We start from the raw sequence: 14,370 nt of genomic DNA on the forward strand, positions 1-14,370 counted from the left end.
ATCCCTCCTTTATTTTGCGTCTGTCTCCCCCTGTAGACTGTAAGCTGTTTATGGGTAGGGATCACATCTCAACTATGTTATATGGTACTTCCCAAGCCTGTGCTCAGCACACAGTAAGCACTCAATAAATACCACTGATTGATCGATTGATTTTCTTGCCTAGAGCATAGAGTCAGAGCCTGGTTCTTGGTGACTACTGACTCTTCCCACCTACAAGCCCAAAGAGCCCACCATCCTGAGGTATTGGGAAGGGCTATGGTAACTTCAGGCACACATGGTCAATCTCCCTAAGCCCATATTCAAAATTATTTGCAATATATATAGAATTAGGGCACTTACTAGCCATTTACCAGGTGCTATACCGTGTGGTAGATATGAGACTCATCAAATCAACCACAGTCTCTGTCTCAAACAGGGCTCACAATCTAAGAGGGAGGGAGAAGGGGAAAGCAGGAATCTTTTCCCCATCTTACAAAAGAGGAAACTGAGGTTGAGAGTAGTGAAGTGACTTGCTCAAGGTCATACATCAGTCTAGTGGTAGAGCTGGCGGTAGAACTTAGGTTTCCTGATTTCCAGTCCTGTGCTCTATCGACTAGACCACTCGGCTCCCTATCCTTACTACAACCCCGAACTACCCTTCTTTTGAAGGAGCTGCTGTGTCTTAGGTGCTGCCAGGACCTAATGTTCTTTCATTAAAAATAGTAACAATAATAATAATTTGGTTCTACATCCATCTTCCCTTTTATTGTGTTTCTAAACAATTAGGCTTTACTATGTAATTGTCAATGAATTTTCATCCAATCGCATTTATTGAGTGGTTTCAGTATGCAGAGGACTGTACTAAGCCCTTGTAAAGTACAGTTCAGCAATAAAGAAAGACCATCCCTGCCCAAAACAGTCTTACAGTCTAGAATGGAGGAGACAGACATCAAGACAAGTAAACAGGCATCAGTAGCATCAATATAAATAAATAGAATTATAGATATATACACATCAAAACAAGTAAATAGGCATTAATATAAATAACTAGAATTACAGATAGGTACAAATAAACACAAGTCCTGTGAGGCAGGGGGTGGGGTGGGTAGAGCAAAGGGAACGAGTCAGGGTGATGAGAAGGAGAGGGGGAGTTGAGGAAAAGGGGGGCTTAATTTGGGAAGGCCTCTTGGAGGAGGTGAGCCTTTAGTAGGGTTTTGAGGGGGGAAGTGTAATTGTTTGGCTGATTTGAGGAGGGAGGATGTTCCAGGCCAGAGGTAGGACATGAGCCAGGGATCGATGGCTGGTCAGGCGAGAACGAGGCACAGAGAGAATTTATTTAAGACACAACTTACCTCGTCTTCACCGAAATAAGGCTTTTCCAAAGGTTCCAAAGGTTGAAGATCCACAATCCGCCAGCTATTAAAAATATAAAGATGGAAAACTTGAAAAGATTAGTTCATCTAAAATTAGGATTCTGAGCATCACTCAACTAAACTTGCCTTGCTTAGTCTTACACATTCATAAAGATTGAAATGTTCTCATTTTTATTAGCGCAATTAGGATTGTTTCATACAGGGAACATTACCTCCAAAATAAGGGTTTGAGAAGGAATAAGGGATTGTTGTGACTGACATTTCAGTGATGCTTTAGTTACTGAGTTATGCTCAGTTCCTCCATAATGTTGGTAGTAGTTGTTTCGGATTAAACACTTGAACGGGAATTGGGAAATGTTCTTCAATCAATCAATCGTATTTATGGAGCACTTACTATGTGCAGAGTACTCTAATAAGTACTTGGGAGAGTACAACACAAGAGAATGAGCAGACACGTTACCTGCCCATAAACAGCTTACAGTCTAGACAGGGAGAAATACATTAAGATGAATGAACAATATTCATTGTTCACCACATTCTATCTGGAAAGAATGTGATGTGCCCAACCATTTTTTCCAGTAGCGCATGTGTGTGACTTTGGTCATGGCCAATTGTACTCTAAGTTTTTCTTACTGTGAGTTTCATCAAGAACGTAATTCCCACGTCTTAAGAACAAAGTATGCTATTATCTAAATGGGGATTATTTTATTCAGACAAAAATACCCAATCCGCCGGTAAACTTTATACTGGTAAGAATCCACCCTCTTCTTCAAGTGCTGAATTAGCACTGATATTTCTCCCATATCTTAAAATGAATAGGATATATGCAAATTGGTTCAGGCACTTAGGCTCGGGCATGAAATCAATTTAAAAAAGCCTAAAAGGAATCAAATTTTAATCCCAACTGAAGAGAATATCCAAAACACATTTTTGGGTTTTTTGAGCTGATCAGAATTTTGAGAGTGGCATTGGTTTTTGCGGCCAGCCTTCCACATCCATGTCCTGAGCTGGAGGAAGAGGGAGACCCTTTGACAAGAAGGACTGGGAGTCCCCATTAGCCAGAAGACCATTTACTTTAACTCTGATTGAAGCGAGGACAATAAGGAGGGATGGATGAAAGTATGCTTACCTTGGAGTAAGAATTTCTTTGTACTGAAGCTTCTCCAGTTTGGCAGGAGCCACCAAAGACATGGGAATCACAATATTATCTATGTCATAAGAGCTTTCACTTCTAATTCTCCGTCTTGTACTCTGAAAGGCATAATTTTGGCCAAAGAATCTTTGGCTTAGTGATGTTCAGAAAGTCCTCCCACAGAAGAGAGGAATCGTGACTGATTTATGAAATGCTAGGAATCGCCAAATGTATTCCAGAGTGAGAATCCAAGAAAGCTGTAGGAAGGCAGGAAGCTAGAGAGTCAAGGAGAAAGAGTGCATTGGAGTGGGACTCAAACCTCAGAATTTGTACAAGGAAATGCCTTACTGCCTCAAGGTTGCTAGCTTCCCCTCCGAATTCCACCCTTTCTCCTTCCCGTATCTGCTTCAGAGCTACATGGCTCAGTGGAAAGAGCCCGGGCTTGGGAGTCAGAGGTCATGGGTTCATATCCCAGCTCTGCCACTTGTCAGCTGTGAGTGTGGGCAAGTCACTTCACTTCTCTGGGTCTCAGTTCCCTCATCTGTAAAATGGGGAGCCTCACGTGGGACAACCTGATTACCCTGTATCTACCCCAGTGCTTAGAACAGTGCTTGGCACATAGTAAGCACTTAACAAATATCAACATTATTATTATTATTATTATTATTATTACTTTCACCCCTCTGTGCCTCCTAGGAGGACTTAGCCTGTCAGGCTGCTGCATCTGGCTTCCCTTGTCTCACTCTTGGTTCACTTTTCCTTTCAAGCCACATGAACATAACCTCCATGTCACGTAATCAAAGAAAGTTTCCATAAGGAGGCAATTGGGATTGGTGATTTGGCCAGAACGGGGATCTAGATTGGTAGATGGAAAGGGGGAAGAGAAAGTTTTCCAGGCCATTCTGAAAGAGACCTGGGGTTTTGCAGAGGCCAGTCATCATTCCCAAGCCCTCCTCAGCTGTCCTGGGCCCCTTCAGAGCTTCCCCTAAATTGTGCAGGAGCTCAGGACTCATCAGCAAGATGAGGCAACAGGAGCTGTGTGGGAATGGAGCATGTGTCTGAGCAGCTGCTTTGAGATTTCAGTCTCCCAGGCCCCTGTAAGGATACCAGAAACACAGCTGAGTGATACAGGGCTGCTATGTCACTGTTGGCCACAGACTGGTGACCAGTCAATCAATCAATCACACTTATTAAGCACTTACTGTACACATGGCACTGAATTAATCGCTTAGGGGAGTACAACAGAGTTTATAGACACATTCCCTGCCCACAACTAGAAGGTGAGACAGTAATTTAAATGAATAAACTACAGATATGTACATAAGTACTTTGGGTGAGGAAGGGGTGAATAAAGTGAGCAAATCAGGGGGATGCAGAAGGGAGTGGGAAAAGAGGAAATTAGGGCTTAGTCAGAGAAGGCTTCTTGGAGGAGATGTGCCTTCAATAAGGCTTTGAAGGTGGGGAGAGTAATTGTCTGTCAGATATGAAGAGGGAGGACGATCCGGACCAGAGGTTGGACGTGGGGAAGAGGTAGGGGGTGAGAGAGATAAGATCTAGGTGCAGTGAGGTTAGCAATAGAGGACCAAAGTGTGGGGGCCGGGTCGTAGTAGGAGAGTAGCGAGGTGAAGTGGGAGGGGGTAAGGTGATTGAGTGCTTTAAAGCCAATGGTAAGGAGTTTCTGTTTGATGCGGAGGTAGACAGGCAACCACTGGAGGTCCTTAAGCAGTGAGAAAACATGGCCTGAATGTTTTTATAGAAAAATGATCCAGGCAGCTGAGTGAAATAAGGACTGAAGTGAGGAGATAGTGTAGTAGTAATAATAATATTTAGTGGTGATAGTAGTCACTGCATTCATGATATGTCCATTGGGTGCCATGAACTGTACTAATCTTTATCCACAAAAGTTACTTAATAAATACAAATGACCACAACCTATGACCAATTTGTCTGCATTACTATGAATTCTCCTACTGCCTTAGCAACCCCGCCCGATTTTACGTCAACTTGAATCTTTTGCCCAGGTGGTCAACAGAAGTTGAGTTTCTCTTTAAGAGTAACAGCTGAACGCTGGCCCTCACACTTCAGGACCGAGAACCTCTGAGAAGGAATTGATTATAGTGGTAGTGGCTTGCCCAGGAACACTTGCAGGCCATCATCCCTGCCAGCTGAGATCCCATTTTTGGCCAGAGTGCAACCGGCAACTAGGAAGGCAGGGATGTAGCATTCTGAGAAGTCCCTGCAGGCTTATTTATGGCGAAAGTGTCCACAGCACATCAATCGATATAAGTAAATTGAATATTGAATAAAAGGGTACAATTGTTTAGGTGCCTTTCCAAGACAAGGGACCATCCAGACAAGAGTATTTTTAAGGTCTGGGACCTAAGGAATAGGGCTGGGTTGGATCTGAATCGAAGAAGAGTGGCCTGAGATCACCTGTGTCCTTCAGCTCAAGGGTTGCAAAACCCAATCGCTTAGACAGTAAGCTCAGGGAATGTGCAGGGAATGTGCATGTTGTTATATTGTATTCTCCCAAGTGCTTAGAACAGTGCTCTGCACACACTAAGTGCTCAATAAATATGATTGAACCCCACAAGTGTGGGGAACAATCACCTGCACAGGTGTGTAGGAGATTTACCTCAGTCCTGCATTCGATTACATTACGGAATCATATATAACAATGAATTTTTTGATGTGGTATTTGTTAAGTGCATATCATAGTATCAAAGACTGTGTCATCATAGTGTCAAGGACTGTTCTAAGCAACGGGTAGATACAAAATAATCAGGTCAGACACAGTCCCCGTTCTACATAGAGGAGGGTGAACAGGTATTGAATGTACATTTTACAGATGAGGAAACTGAGGCCCAGAAAAGTTAAGTGACTCTTTTCATTAAGTGTGTGTGGGTGTGTGTGAGAGAGAGGGAGAGAGGGAGAGAGGGAAAGAGGGGAAGAGGGGAAGAGCGGGGAGAGGGGAAAGGGGGAGGGAGAGAGAGAGAGAGAGAGAGAGAGAAAGGATTGGGAGGGAGAGGGAAAGGGGGAAGAAAGGGAGAGGGAGAGAACTTCTGCCCTTGTCTTTAAGGCACTCACCCACTCCTCATCCTCACTCCTCTTCCATTATCCCTTAGCCCAAGGCTTCATTCCTCTCAAGCCAATCTACTCACTGAGCCTTGTTCCGATATCTTGCAGCTGACTCCTTGCCCACATCCTTCCTTTAACTTGGAACTCCCTCCCTCTTCACATCCATCACCCTCTCCCCATCTTCAAGGCCTCTCCAGGAGGCCTTCCCTGATTCATCCCTCATCTCCTCAAGCTATATCCCTCACTCTCCTCAACCCACCAATTGTCACTTCTGCATTATCTAAGTAATGGCAATGCACAGACACACTGCATTTATCTACATATTTTTTATACTCTATTTCCTCCCCATACCTATAATTTGTTTTAATACCTTTCTCTCTCCTTAGATTGTAAGCTCCTTAAGGACCGGGATCTTCTAATAACGCTACTGTACTCTCCCAAATGCTTGGTACACTGATCTGGGCAGAGGAAGCACTCAATAAATGCTTCTGATGGATGGCTAGGGGCTAGGACTAGTCTTTAACATAAGTAAATGGATGTTCAATTCATCCTGTCAACTGACCTTAATAAATGCAGTGGGCCTTAAATATCTCTAAGTATCATTTTACTTTGCTAATTGAGTTATGAGTCATGAAAATAAAGTGAAAATAAAGTCTCTACACATGCTAATACTTTTATGGAGAATTGTAGGAGGGTAGGGGTTGGAATCTATCAGGTAGAGTTGGCTCAAATTGGGCCAAAAGTTATATGAATAAGAGAAGAAATAAGATCAGGAAAAACACAAACATGTTTCCTTTACCCCCATTTGTAAAACACAGTGTTCTTGGACAGCCCCAAGTTAAGGACAACTTGTGTTTCAGTACTCATCCCATATCTGGAAACACAAACCTGCACACCAGCCATTTCCTCTGGCCTTGTGTTGTTCTGTAATCCAGACAGATGTGCTTTGTCAGGTAACTCTGCCTAATTCTGCCATTGAAAATGCATAGTAAAACCAGACATTCTGGCAGAACCAGGTATATTGCTATGTATGTATTACTCCCTGTGAGGAAGTAATGAACGAAATGCCTACCTGTGGTGTGGTTGGGATTGATCTGGAGAGGACCTGGACATCAGAAACTGCCGTGAAATGGTGAAGTGCTCCTGGGTCTGCGTTCTGCAGAGTAAATTCTTCAAACCTATTTTTTTCTCCTATCCCTGAAGGAAACAGATAGTGATATAGTCAAAGTAGCTGATGAGCCATTTTTTATGGTATTTGTTAAGTGTTAACTATGGACCAGGCACTGTATTAAGCGTTCATCAGGTTGGACACTGACCCTGTCCCAGGTGGGACTCACAATTTTAAATCCCCATTTTATAGATGAGGGAATGGAGGCCCAGACAAGTGAAGTGACTTGCCCAAGGTTACACAGCAGACAAGCGGCAGATCGGGGATTTAGAACCCAGGTCCTTTGACTCCCAGGCCGGTGCTCTTTCACTAGCCCACACTACTTCTCTAGAAGAAATAGAGCCATCCTAACATTACAGAAATCATCATTATAACTATCAACCAAATGCTCTCCTTATATCACGTTCTGGTCTAGGCAGTCTGTCTCACCTCAGAAAGATAAATATAATCCTAAAGCCAATCAGAGGACTCCAAATGAGGGCTTTCTTACCTATCTGGGGTTTCATTCAATCAATCATATTTATTGAGTGCTTAATGTGTGCAAAGCACTGCATTTTTAAGGCTGCCTCTCCTAGTCCCTATTCCCTAAAATCCCTGAGTGCTTAATGTGTGCAAAGCACTGCATTTTTAAGGCTGCCTCTCCTAGTCCCTACTCCCTAAAATCCCTGCCCACTTTCACCCCTGACATACTCCAAACAAAACACTGGCATGTTTGCCTAAGACTGAAGAAACATCTAAGAGAAGCAGCATGACCTAGTGTATAAAGAGGACCTGAGTTCTAATTCTGACTTGGCCACTTGTCTACTCTGTGACTTTGGGCAAGTCACAAGTTCTCTGTGCCCAAGTTACCTTACAGTAAAATGGAGATTAAGACTGTGAGCTCTATGTGGGACAGGGACTGTGTCCATCCCGATTAGCTTGTATCTACCCCAGTGCCTGGCACATAGTAAATGCTTAACAAATACCATAAAAAAAGGTAGTCTAACCCCAATTTATGAGTTTGCATCAATGATGATTCCATGTTATAATTTTTAGAGGGAAATAACTGCCCCTATTTTGAAAAATGTATTCAACATTTAGCAGGGAGGCACAGACATGGAGATCTGAGTAATGAATTTAATAAAGGTAAAGTTGTGCTTTAAGGGATAATTTTCTAATTTTGAACCTTGATTCCTATGTACGTCTCAGCCTACCTGGGGAGGTTTCACTTAAATGCTGCTTTCTTCCTTCTAACAATTGTGCTGTGGTCTCCGATTTTGTTTGAGATTTGCATATGGGAGAATGCCCATTTCTCCATTCCTTAGGAGGAGTATGATGAGCAAAATGCACTACAACACGAGAAGTTCAAATAGTATATTCAAACCGGTAACAGGCATGCCAGAATGAGAGACGATCGTTCAAGATTAAAAAGTATAACACAGAATCTCCTATACAAATTATACGGCTGGACATAGAAATCCAAAGACTTGCCCCTTTTCTTCCAAAGGTCCTTTTAATGCTCTATCATTTCCCATACTCCTCCCTTCTGCATCGGCCTGATACTTGGATTTGTACTCCTTATTCAATCCATTCTCAACCCCACAGAATTTATGAACATGTCCGCAATTTATTTTAATGCCTGATTCTCCCTCTCGAGTCTAAGCTCGTTGTGAGCGAGGACCACGTCTACCAACTCTGTTATATTGCACTCTCCCGATTACTTAGTACAGTGCTCTGCACTCAGTGCTTAATAGATACAACTGATTCCCTTTCCACTGGGAATAGGTAGGAGTCACAGAGATTGGGAATCCTTTCCCCACCCACCCGGTTGGGGGTGTCTTAGACAGTTGTGAAGTCTCATGGGGTTTAGGAGAACACTCTGAACCTGACAGATGAAGCCAAGAACTGTAGTTATAGGTAAATTGGCTGAACTTCAGTGCAATCCTGGGGAGTTTCAGGAGTATCCTTAGAGATGAGGCTCTTACACTCCAGGATTTTGCACAAATATGCCCTGAGGATTCTTTCGCTCATTCATTTTTCAATCAGTAGTAATTACCGAGCACCTTCTGGACTTAGAGTACAAACTAGGTGTTTGGGAGAGTACAATAAAAGACAGAGTCCTTGCTCTTGAAGAGCTTAATGTAAACTTAATGCAACACACACATTCATGTGAGGGGGGAGAGAAAGAGTAGAAAGGGAAATAAATGAAGTTATGGGAGAGAGGGAGAAAGACAGATTCAGAGAGGGAGGCAGGGGGGTATAAGGAGGAAAAAAAGGGAGAATTTGGGAGATGAGAAGTGGATGAGAGCCTGGGAGAATAAGCATATGGGGAGAAAAGAGGCAAGAGACATGAAGGCAGAAATGAGAAGAACAGGAACAGGAAGAAGCTAAGAGTGGATAGTAGGATTAAGAGAGGGAGAAGCAAAGAGGGAGACAAGGAGGAAGCCCAGAGAGGGGAAGGCAGGCAGAAATGGAGAAATGCAAACGTACTAAGAAGAAAGGCCTGAAGCCATGGCAATCACACTATCACCTGCAGAGGAGGCAGTGAGAGACAAGCCAGGGCCAGCCAGGAGATGAGGGAAATGAGGGTGAAGGTGGAGGGGGAAAGAAGGAGAGAGGACAAAGATGGAAGGAAGGAGATAGAGAGATAAAGAGGGGGAAGAGAGAGGGAGAGAGGAGAAAAAGGGAACTCCAAAAATCCATTAATTTTTTAGGTCCCAGAGAGCAATTAATTAACAATCAACTAATTACTTCAAGACGTGTACACTGTAAGATCCCTGTGGGCCGGCATCAGGACTACCAACTCAATTTATGGAATTGCATTTTCCCAAGCTCTTAGTACAGTGCTCTGCACATAGTAAGTGCTCAATAAATTCCACTGATTAACATAAACTGAGAAAAGGAAATTAAATGTTTACAGTGCCTAAGGATCATAAAATTAATGCATGATACATGTGCACACACAAACCACACACATTTATGTATATAACACTTAAAGGAAATATTATACCCTCTCTTTCCAGCAATGTGCTCTCAGGAGAATCTCTTTTAATCTCATTTCCTTTTACCAGTGTTTCAAAGTATAAGTGAAGTGGAACATCTGGAAAACAAACACAAAGCACATGTTTGTCTAAGAGAAAATCATTTTGAAGACAAGAGAGTTAGATTCCTTTAGGGGGTACACCCTTGGCTCTGTACCCCTTAAGCCCTTTTATACTCACTCCAGCCTTCACATATCCTTATACTCTACTATTTCCCCTACCTATAACTTATTTTATTATCTGTCGTCCTCTTTAGTCTGTAAGCTCGTTGTGGGCAGGGATCTTGTCTACCAACATTATTGCATTGTACTTTCTCAAGCGCTTAGCACATTTCTTTGCAGAGGGTAGACATTCAATAAATACCACTAAATGATCGATTGAGTCACAGAATTTTATTTGAAATTGGAAGTAGTAGACCTCAAGTTGCTTACAGTCACCTGGAGGGAAATAAGACACACACATATTTACAAATAAAGGAATCAGAATAAATAATTGAAAATGTCCAACCAGATAAATGTAACACATTGGTACTGAGGTGTTGGGTGGATAAGGCTTGGGGTATTTGGAATTAATTGCGGAAGGCATGCTGGAGGAGGTGGGATTTGGATTTTAGGAGGGTTTGAAGGTAAAAACTTCAGGCTGTAATCAGGAGGGCTCTGGAGGGGAGGGAGTAATGGGCTGGGATAAAAATATGGGTAAGAGGTTGGAGGCAAGTGAGATGGGAATGGTCATAGTTAGAAGGTGAACTTGGAATGAGCAGAATGCTCACTGAAGAGTAGCTGGTGAAGGCAGCCAATGAGGGCAGGGATTGTGTCTGCCTACCCTGTTGTAGTGTATTTTTCCAAGCACTCAGTACAGTGTTCTGCACATAGTAACAGCTCAATCAATGCAGTTGATTGATTGATGTAAGAGGAAGAAAGCTGGTGGATAGCCTTGAAGCCAACGGTAAGGTGTCGTTGCTTGCATTAGAAGGAAATGCGCAACCTTTGGAGCTTTTGGAGGGTTGAAGAGAGAGATGTTTCAGGAAGACGACCGGGGCAGCAGGGTGAAGGATGTGCTGGAGGCAGGGAGACCAGTGAGGAGGCTGATAAAATAGTCTAACAGTGACGTGACCAGGGCTTGAACCAGAGGGGTGACTGTTAGGGTGGACAGGAAGGAGAGGGTGTCTGGGAAGTGACCCGAAGGAAGAATCAGAAGCATTTATCAGTTGACTGGATGTGAGAGAGCTGCATGTCGAGGAGTGGTCTACCAACAAAAGTGGCCAGCTTCAGGGATGTTGGTGTACTCCAGTGTGATAGGAGAGTTGGGAGGAGGACAGGGTTTGGGAAGGAAGATGGGAAACTCAGTTTTGGAGAGAAGGTGGGAGGTAGGGGGTACATTAGGAGTCCTAGGAGCTAGTTTAAGGATTGGGATAGTTCAAGGCAGCAGGGGGTGGGAGTCGCTGAGGAAGGAAACCAAGAGTTGTCATCAGAAAACAGAGCTGAGTCACATGGCAAGGCGGGGCAGAAGCTCTCCAGCTGCAGGGCTCAGAGGCACAGTACAGGATCATAGGAAGCTGATGGGGACGGTGGATTCAGGGCTGGGAGTTAACTGTGTGACAGCCAAGGAGGGACACAGAGACAAGGGGATTGGTTCATTGAGTTGGTAGAGGGTAGAGTTGAGGGTATGGACTTTACCATCAAGGGATTAGGGGTGTAGGTAGGGCATGTTGAAGAGCAGCGTGTCATGACTCTTCTCAATGTGCCTTGTTCTCACTTGTCCCACTGTCGACCCCTGGCCCAGGTCCTAACTCTGGCCTGGAATGCTCTCCCTCCTCAAAACCACCAAACTATCTCACTTCTCCCCTTCAAAGCCCTACTGAAAGCTCATCTCCTCCAGGAGGCCTTTCCAGACTGAGCCCCCCCTTTCCTCTGCTCCTTCTCCCCTCCTCATTGCCCCTACTCCCCTCCTTCTCCCCTCCTCATTGCCCCTACTCCCTCCCTCTGCTCTACCCCCCACCCCTCCCCAAACACTTGTGTATATATGTACATATTTATAATTATAATTCTATTTATTTTTATTAATGATGTGTATATATCTATAATTCTATTTATTTATAATGATGCTACTGATGCCTGTTTATTCATTTTGTTGTCTGTCTCTCCCCTTCTACACTGTGACCCCATAGTGTGCATGGATTGTCTCTGTTTTATCTTTCTACAGAAACGCTCTGGGCATGTCACCCCCCTCCTCAAAAATCTCTAGTGTTTGCCTATCAACCTTCAAATCCAGCAAAAACTCCTCACTATTGGCTTCAAAGCTCTCCATCACCTTGCCCCCTCCTACCTCACCTCCCTTCTCTCCTACAGCCCAGCGCGCACACTCCACTCCTCTGCTGCTAATTTCCTCTTAGTCCCTCGTTCTCTCCTGTCCCTCCGTTTACCCCTGGCCACACTGTTTCTCTGTTACTCTTTACTCTCCCAAGCACTTAGTACAGTGCTTAGCACATGGTAAGTGCTAAATAAATAGAATTGATTAATTGATTAGGGGAATGAAACTGCAGGTGCTTCACTGGTGGCCCTTTCTCAGTCAATGAATTTAACTTTGCCTTCTCCAGAATCAGGCTGACCATTCATTCATTCATTCAATCATATTTATTGAGCACTTACTGTGTGCAAAACACTCTATTAAGCGCTTAGTAGAGTACAATATAACAACAAACAGGCACATTCCCTGCCCACAGTGAGCTCATTTTCTAGAGGGGGAGAGAGATATTAATATACATACATACATAAATTGATTAATTACGGATATCTACATATGTGCTGTGGGGATGGGAGGGAGGATGAGTGAAGGAAGCAGGTCAGGACAATGCAGAAGGGAGTGGGAGAAGAGGAGTAGAGGTCTTATTCAAGGAAGGCTTCTTGGCGAAGATGTGACTTACACTGATTTGCGTTCACTGAAAGTCCTGGCTGGCTTGCAAATTCCACATTCAGAGGCTTACCTGAGGGGAGTGATAATACAGGATGGAAAGAGGCATCCAGCTCATGAACACGGTGGCTTGATAGCTCAGATTTTGCAGTGTGATTGCCGGCATTCCAGGTTGAGGCGGACGACGTACAAGGCATGGGCACAGAAAGGTGATTCAGGACATCTTTGGAGGGCAAAGCCTGCATAGGTAGAGATGCAAACAGATGAAAGAATTTCTCCGTGGCCTCTCCCCTCCTCGTAGAAGCCTCTCCCAGGGAAACCGGCAAAAGAGGCCAGGCATGGTAGAGGAAGACAAGTGCCCTGCTCATTTTCTTTCAACCTTTTACTAAAGGGGAAAGGCAAATGATCAGGACTTGAGCTTTCCTTATCACTGGGCCCTGCACTGACATGATAAATGTTTTCTGACAGGGCTTTGGACTGCAACAGACTAGAAGAATCTAAACAGAACCACTGCTGCCTCTTCACTGCAGCGCTTGGGGCTCTGCTCCCAGCATGCCCTGCGCACTGTGGACTATAGGTGTGGACTTAAATGGCTCCTAATGGCCCGCTGGACTACCCCACCACTTGGCTGTGTGACTCCTAACACAGTAAGTGCTCAATAAATACGATTGAATGAATGAATGCTTGTTGTGCACAATATCACGACCCCAGGGCCCTCAGCATCCTACTCTGCCTCCCTGGGATCACAAATCAGCTCTCCTCTGCGTCACCGAAGAGCCTCCATGCCCGCCCACCTCCCACCACCCGGGCAGGACACAGAAAACCAGCAGCGGCCTGGCACTGCCTCCACAAATCCCAGGGAAGATTGTGGGGGCTGCTGCTGGGGCCCTCACTGTGGCCCATGAGCTCACACTAGCCTGTGGACTCTGAACCTTGAGGAGCCAGAAATCCTGCTCCTCCTGCCACAACATCCAACTGATTCCTGCTTTTGTCTTTATGTTTCTTGGTTTTTTGTTTCATCTCTCCTTAGTGTATCTGTTGTCAATTCCTTCTCCCCATTTTTATTTTTAAGTCGCGAGGGCCTTGAGGGACAAGGATCATATCTAATTCCCACCTGCGTATTCTTTCTCAGAGCTTAGTGCAGAGCTCTGCACACAGTAAGCTGGGCAGGGAATGTGTCCGTTTATTGTTATAATGTACTCTCCCAAGCGCTTAGTACAGTGCTTTGCACACAGAAAGTGCTTAATAAATACGATTTAATGAACGAAGCACTTCTTAAACACCAAACTACTACAACTGCGAAAGAACTTGTCATGTTAAGGCCTCAACCATCTTGGGTCTGGATTATGCAATGGTCTCTTTCCTCGCTTTCCAGCTTAAACCCTATTCCCCCCCAGCTTCAAGTATCATTCCTAGGCATGCCACTCCTTCTGTTTTTCCTCCAATGCAGCAAGCATGCTTACTCTTTCCCACAGAGGGCCTGCCCTTGCCCGCCACTTGCCAGAACCCATGACTTCCCCAGGACTTCGGAAAGCAGTATGGCACAGTGGATAGAGCACGCGCCTGGGAGTCAGAAGGTCACGCGTGCCAATCCTGGCTCCGCCGGTCTGATGGGTGACTTTAGGCAAGTCACTTCACTTCTCTGTGCCTCAGTTCCCTCATCTGTAAAATGGGGACTGAGACTGTGAGCCCCAACACGGCCAGGGACTG

At 44.5% G+C, this 14,370-nt stretch overlaps 1 protein-coding gene across 4 annotated transcripts in view; it reads right to left on the bottom strand.

Moving 5' to 3' along the window:
• The window catches only part of KANSL1L (KAT8 regulatory NSL complex subunit 1 like), a 75,800-nt gene that overhangs the window by 15,537 nt on the left and 45,893 nt on the right, over nucleotides 1-14,370 (bottom strand). For 2 of the 4 annotated variants that reach the window (XM_029069069.2, XM_029069068.2), the window contains exons 7-12: nucleotides 12,734-12,899; nucleotides 9,720-9,809; nucleotides 7,924-8,058; nucleotides 6,635-6,759; nucleotides 2,482-2,603; nucleotides 1,332-1,395 (exon numbers count right to left, since the gene is read on the bottom strand). In XM_029069069.2, the coding sequence (XP_028924902.1) occupies nucleotides 1,332-1,395; nucleotides 2,482-2,603; nucleotides 6,635-6,759; nucleotides 7,924-8,058; nucleotides 9,720-9,809; nucleotides 12,734-12,899 (702 nt within the window). The other 2 variants (XM_029069070.2, XM_039912502.1) reach the window with 2 other exon arrangements.

Source organism: Ornithorhynchus anatinus, chromosome 7 (assembly GCF_004115215.2).
Source record: "Ornithorhynchus anatinus isolate Pmale09 chromosome 7, mOrnAna1.pri.v4, whole genome shotgun sequence".
NCBI lineage: Eukaryota > Metazoa > Chordata > Mammalia > Monotremata > Ornithorhynchidae > Ornithorhynchus > Ornithorhynchus anatinus.